Genomic DNA, 7,184 nt, shown 5'->3' with positions numbered 1-7,184 from the left:
TGTGTCCCAGTGACCCCAAATTCCCTGGCCTCTTCAGCCAGGTGGTGGTAATAAAGTATCTGTGGACCCTCTTTGTCAAAGCTATAAACCTAATGAGATTCAGTGTTTTAGTGAATCAGTCTCCCTTGATGTTAAACAGTGCTCCAGTTGGCTAACACAGTATACTGACCAGTGATTCAGTGCACACATAGGGTGATATGTAACTACATAACATAAACACAACTGTGAGATTAAAATATATAAACTTATGTATGCTATATAATAAAAACCCTAACTAATTATTCATTTCTATCTAAAAATGAAAATCACCCTAACAGATGTTTTAGCGAAGTGTAAACATACTGTAATTTGTAATACTGTAATGTCATCTGTCGTATTTTCTGGGTTTATTACTTAATTTCTATTTATTATAGTCAGATAGTTCTTTATCTCTTTTATGTCTTAGCTTATGTGTGTGGTTCTGTATCACTGGAATATTGCCCTGGGGACCAATGAAGTCTTACCTTATGAACCACTGTGAGAATATGGGGAATAAAACTGAAATTCATATTGTCATAAACATTATTTATTCTGTCTTACCTAAAAAAAAAAAAAGCCTAAGCCTTTTGTCTTTCTGTGTAGATGAAGAGTTGTACGCTGGGATCACCTCAGACTTTATGAGCCGGGACGCCGCCTTCTTCCGCAGTCTCGGCAGTCGTCACGTCATCCGCACCGAGCAATATGACTCTACCTGGCTCCAGGGTAAGTGCAAAAAAAGCCACCAAAAGAGAATACCAAAAACATGTACTGTTCTAAACTAATCTCTAACCTATAATGGTCAGAAATCTCTGTTTTTGTACACAATTTTAGTATTGCAGGATTTCTGGCTGGGTTCTTTCAGAGGTCAGCACAAACAATAATGTGTTCATGGTCTCCCATTTAGACTGAACTGTGAGTCCTGGTGTGTTAGAACTTGGAACAATACAGCAACACCGCTAACATGCTAACCATTCAGTTTCCACTAGCTCTTTGGAAACTACAAGTCATTCAAATGATTCAATAATAACATGTCTTTAGCACTTTATACTTTTTACATGCATATCAGCAGAGTTGGATTGCATCACAGTGATTTATAATTTACCCTTCCTTTTGCACATCTATGTCCCTCTCTCTTCAGATGCCCAGTTTGTACGGGTAGCGCCGCTGTCTGAAACTGATAACTCAGAAGATGATAAAGTCTATGTGTTCTTCACTGAGCGTGCTCAGGAGGCAGAAGGGGCTGCTGGGAAAGTGCTTTACACTAGGGTGGCACGTGTGTGCAAGGTATGGAGTGTATTTGTTACAGACAGAGGGAGACCTGGTTTGTGCATTTGTGTACTCATATCAGAAACTATGTGCATGCAGTTTATGTAAATGTGTATGTCTGAACAGGTAGAGTACTGTATGTACAGTGGGTACGGAAAGTATTCAGACCCCCTTAAATTTTTCACTCTTTGTTATATTGCAGCCATATGCTAAAATCATTTAAGTTCATTTTTTTCCTCATTAATGTACACACAGCACCCCATATTGACAGAAAAACACAGAATTTTTGACATTTTTGCAGATTTATTAAAAAAGAAAAACTGAAATATCACATGGTCATAAGTATTCAGACCCTTTGCTCAGTATTTAGTAGAAGCACCCCTTTGAGCTAATACAGCCATGAGTCTTTTTAGGAATGATGCAACAAGTTTTTCACACCTGCATTTGGGGATACTCTGCCATTCCTCCTTGCAGATCCTCTCCAGTTCTGTCAGGTTGGATGGTAAACATTGGTTGACATTTTCAGGTCTCTCCAGAGATGCTAAATTGGGTTTAAGCCAGGGCTCTGGCTGGGCCATTGAACCCAAAGATGACTGTGGCTGAGCTCCAGAGATGCAGTCGGGAGATGGGAGAAAGTTGTAGAAAGTCAACCATCACTGCAGCCCTCCACCAGTTGGGGCTTTATGGCAGAGTGGCCCGACGGGAGCCTCTCCTCAGTGCAAGACACATGAAAGCCCGCATGGAGTTTGCTAAAAAACACCTGAAGGACTCCAAGATGGTGAGAAATAAGATTCTCTGGTCTGATGAGACCAAGATAGAACTTTTTGGCCTTAATTCTAAGTGGTATGTGTGGAGAAAACCAGGCACTGCTCATCACCTGTCCAATACAGTCCCAACAGTGCAGCATGGTGGTGGCAGCATCATGCTATTGGGGTGTTTTTCAGCTGCAGGGACAGGACGACTGGTTGCAATCGAGGGAAGGGTGAATGCGGCCAAGTACAGGGATATCTTGGACGAAAACCTTCTCCAGAGTGCTCAGGACCTCAGACTGGGCTGAAGGTTCACCTTCCAACAAGACAATGACTCTAAGCACACAGCTAAAATAACGAAGGAGTGGCTTTACAACAACTCCGTGTCTGTTCTTGAATGGGCCAGCCAGAGCCCTGACTTAAACCCCATTGAGCATCTCTGGAGAGACCTGAAAATGGCTGTCCACCCACGTTTACCATCCAACCTGACAGAACTGGAGAGGATCTGCAAGGAGGAATGGCAGAGGATCCCCAAATGCAGGTGTGAAAAACTTGTTGCATCATTCCCAAAAAGACTCATGGCTGTATTAGCTCAAAAGGGTGCTTCTACTAAATACTGAGCAAAGGGTCTGAATACTTATGACCATGTGATATTTCAGTTTTTCTTTTTTAATAAATCTGCAAAAATGTCAAAAATTCTGTGTTTTTCTGTCAATATGGGGTGCTGTGTGTACATTAATGAGGAAAAAAAATGAACTTAAATGATTTTAGCATATGGCTGCAATATAACAAAGAGTGAAAAATTTAAGGGGGTCTGAATACTTTCCGTACCCACTGTACATGCTGGCTAGAGTGTGTGTCTGCGCCTGTTGAGGTGTGCTTGTTTAACTAAAAAGCAGCCTGGTTGTATAGATATGGATTTTGAAATCTGTGTATAAGGGACTATTTATGTTTGTCATTAACAGTGTGTCTTCATTCTATCTTCTGCTCTGCTATGATACACTTTGATTATTTGTATTGTCTGTATTTTCTTATTCTTTGTGTGTGTGTGTGTGTGTGTGTGTGTATACAATATATAGACTGTTTGTACAGCATGTTTGAATGAATATTTGTTGCCCAGTACATAGAAAAACTTCCAATAGATTTCCAGTTGTGAGATAAAATGTCATCAATTTTAAGTATCATACTTACCAAAAATTTTTTGCAAGGCAAGGCAACTTTATTTATATATCATATTTCATACACAGAAGCATTTCAAAATGAAAAACATTAACAAGATTAAAAACAATTAGCATTATAAACAAGAAAAAAAAGTTAATTATAGTGCAGTTACAGGGTGTTACAGTTTCAGTGTAGTATCTAAATAGTAGGCTTTATATACTTTACCACTGTTTATTTATTTTGGTGCTGTCTAGTTTTCCTGGGTTTCACATAAAATATTTTTAGAAATAAAAATTTGTGGCAGTGACATGTATGCTGTTGCATAGTATAAGATAATTCAGTGATAAGTAGACTGATGTTTTGAAATGTTTTATATATTTGGGGTAGAATGACATCGGAGGCCAGAGGAGTTTAGTCAATAAGTGGAGTACCTTCCAGAAGGCTCGCATGGTATGTTCAGTCCCAGGACCAGATGGCCTACAGACACTATTTGACCAGCTGCGTGAGTACACATACACACACACATGAATCAAATGAAAAACACATCACATGCACAGTAAAACTAATCACATCTGACAGGCTTCAACCACTGGTCACAACAGTAGTTCAAGCTCTGCCGCTTAATACTTCTTAAAGGTGAAATTAAAGTGCACATGGCATGCTTTTCTGTGTTTTCTGACTTATCAACAACATTACAATGAATAAATTACTATTTTAAACCCGGCTGAGAGCTCAAAAAATGAGGTGTACCTATGTTGTTGTACTTCTATGCAGAAGCAACTCAGTTTATACAAGTCTCGTGAACTCTCACTGCTGAGAATTTTTTCCAACTATGAAAGCCTTACGCAAAAGTTCATAGACTTTCATGAATGGTCATAATCTCCAGGCAGTTGCACGTACATGCGCGCTTGCCTGACATCCACCGGCGCCATTTTAAAAGTGGAATTTTTCGACTGCACACAGTCTTGTGAATGTATTCTCCCTCCTCCTGCTGCACTGTAAGTTATGATCGGCTAATCTAGAGGTACCCAAGACTAAACATTAAATAGCTGGAAGTGAGTATGCCATGGGCACTTTAAGATCAGATACTCAGCCAGTATGTGTGCCTTTGTGTTCATGAGCATGATGCACGAGGAGCTGGGTACTCTTACTAAGATATTTGGAGGTGTTGAAGGAGAGTTTGAATATGAATATGATAAGCATAAGTTTTATTGCCAAGTACAAAAACAGAGAATGTATAAACTTAGAGATGTTCAACCACAGCCTCAATGTGTGAGTTGCCTGTATGGGCCCACTGTTACCACAGTGATTAACAGCCCTGTTGGTCACCTTGGGTCCATCTTCATGCTCAGCCTTGGTAACCATGGCAACTGGCCTCAACATTCAGTTTCTGTGTGTTTATTCATTATCAAGGATTTGGGCTTGTGTCCTCCATTTGGCTCTGAGTGTGTGTGCTCAGGAGCAATTCTGTGTAGGCATGAGTCTGATGTGTATTTTGAGGGAATCAGGACAGTAGCCTCTGTTTGCTCTCTGTTTGTCAGACTGAACCCATTTATGAAGATACACAGCTCTCTTTTTTCTGCATTCACCTGTGAACTATTAGTGCTGAACTCTTGTCAGTTAGAATCATCATACCTGTAGGTAGTGCTCAGTACATTTCTATTAATATATGAATGGCAATCACCCACCTTCAGTGTTGTGTCACATTTGAAAGATGCTGCACACCCACACAGATGTTCAGTTACAAGGTGCTTTCAGTACTAAAGAAATAACTCTACAGACCAAGGGTTGTTTTGTTGCGCAGTGGCCACAGATATGATGTCAAGTGCAAATCCCATACTCTATTAAATTCAGTACTTTCAATTAAGCAGCAACTTTGATTTGCATCTACATTTGTACAGTTTGCAACAGAAATTGTTCTACTACATAGTGCTACAGAATTAATGAAAATTAATCAGTTGACAACCTGCACATATCCACAATGTTCAGGAAACTACACTGAACTGGCCTGTTCAGTTGATATAGAGTGATTTCCACTAGAAGATTGAAGGTACACGCATTAGCGTTGAATAAAAACCACTGAACTTTAAGCTATGTCTCAAGAACTTACACATCTGCAGGGCTTCTACTCAGTCAACCACCCCACATGGGACTCAAACCCACAATCGCTGGCTTAGGAGTCCAGTGCATTTTCCATTAGGGTCACAGGATACCTGTGGTGGCCTGTTAGGTTGACATAGAATGATTTCCACAAGATAGTGAGAAGACTGAAGGTACACACATTAGGACTGAACAACAAGCACAAAGCATTAAGCTAGGTCTCAAGAACTTAAGCATCTGCATGGCTTCTACTCATTCAGCCACCCCAGATGGGACTAACCCCCCAATCCCTGGCTTAGAAAGCTAGGGCCTATTCCTTTAGGCCACTAAGGTTATAGGTAACATGCGGTGGCTTGTTCAGGTGACATAGAGTGATTTCCACTAGATAGGGAGAAGATTAAAGGTATGCACATTAGCGTTGAACAGTAAGCACTGAACTTTAAGCTATGTCTCAAGAACTTACACATCTGCAGGGCTTCTACTCATTCAGCCACCCCAGATGTGACTAACCCCCCAATCCCTGGCTTAGAAAGCTAGGGCCTATTCCTTTAGGCCACTAAGGTTATAGGTAACATGCGGTGGCTTGTTCAGGTGACATAGAGTGATTTCCACTACATAGTGAGAAGATTGAAGGTATACACTATAGCGTTGAACAATAAGCCCTGAACTTTAAGCTAGGTCTCAAGAACTTCAACATCTGCTGGGGCACAACCCACTTAGTTACCCCAGATGGGACTCGAACCCACAATCCCTGGCTTAGGAGGCCAGTGCCTTATCCATTAGGCCACTAGGGCTATAGGATGCCTTTGCTGCTCTGTTCAGTTGACATAGAGTGATTTCCACTAGATAGGGAGAAGATTGAAGGTATACACTATAGCGTTGAACAATAAGCCCTGAACTTTAAGCTAGGTCTCAAGAACTTAAACATCTGCAGAGCTTCTACTCAATACGCCACCCCAGATGGGCCTCGAACCCACAATCCCTGACTGAAAAAATAAGTGCCTTCTCCGTCAGGTCACTAGGATTACAAGATACATATGGTGGCCTATTCAGTTGACATAGAGTGATTTTCCAAAGTGTGCGAAGATTGAAGGTATACACTATAGCGTTGAACAATAAGCCCTGAACTTTAAGCTAGGTCTCAAGAACTTAAACATCTGCAGAGCTTCTACTCAATACGCCACCCCAGATGGGCCTCGAACCCACAATCCCTGACTGAAAAAATAAGTGCCTTCTCCGTCAGGTCACTAGGATTACAAGATACATATGGTGGCCTATTCAGTTGACATAGAGTGATTTTCCAAAGTGTGCGAAGATTGAAGGTATACACTATAGCGTTGAACAATAAGCCCTGAACTTTAAGCTAGGTCTCAAGAACTTAAACATCTGCAGAGCTTCTACTCAATACGCCACCCCAGATGGGCCTCGAACCCACAATCCCTGACTGAAAAAATAAGTGCCTTCTCCGTCAGGTCACTAGGATTACAAGATACATATGGTGGCCTATTCAGTTGACATAGAGTGATTTTCCAAAGTGTGCGAAGATTGAAGGTATACACTATAGCGTTGAACAATAAGCCCTGAACTTTAAGCTAGGTCTCAAGAACTTAAACATCTGCAGAGCTTCTACTCAATACGCCACCCCAGATGGGCCTCGAACCCACAATCCCTGACTGAAAAAATAAGTGCCTTCTCCGTCAGGTCACTAGGATTACAAGATACATATGGTGGCCTATTCAGTTGACATAGAGTGATTTTCCAAAGTGTGCGAAGATTGAAGGTATACACTATAGCGTTGAACAATAAGCCCTGAACTTTAAGCTAGGTCTCAAGAACTTAAACATCTGCAGAGCTTCTACTCAATACGCCACCCCAGATGGGACTCGAACC

General features: G+C 41.1%; 1 protein-coding gene and 1 non-coding gene across 2 annotated transcripts in view; one reads left to right on the top strand and one right to left on the bottom strand.

The window, feature by feature from the left end:
- The window catches only part of sema3h (sema domain, immunoglobulin domain (Ig), short basic domain, secreted, (semaphorin) 3H), an 87,722-nt gene that overhangs the window by 34,257 nt on the left and 46,281 nt on the right, over positions 1–7,184 (top strand). Inside the window, exons 6-8 of the mRNA XM_020623593.1 lie at positions 622–741; positions 1,157–1,302; positions 3,582–3,696. Of these exons, the coding sequence (XP_020479249.1) occupies positions 622–741; positions 1,157–1,302; positions 3,582–3,696 (381 nt within the window). The remainder of the gene's footprint in view (positions 1–621; positions 742–1,156; positions 1,303–3,581; positions 3,697–7,184) is intronic.
- On the bottom strand, positions 6,016–6,088 carry trnar-ccu (transfer RNA arginine (anticodon CCU)). The gene has a single exon. It is a non-coding gene; the product is annotated as a tRNA-Arg (tRNA).

The sequence above is a fragment of the Monopterus albus genome, unplaced genomic scaffold, assembly GCF_001952655.1.
Source record: "Monopterus albus unplaced genomic scaffold, M_albus_1.0 scaffold305.1, whole genome shotgun sequence".
NCBI classification, from domain to species: domain Eukaryota; kingdom Metazoa; phylum Chordata; class Actinopteri; order Synbranchiformes; family Synbranchidae; genus Monopterus; species Monopterus albus.
The sequence above is the reverse complement of the archived record's forward strand: the minus strand, read 5'-3'. Positions and strand labels throughout refer to the sequence as shown.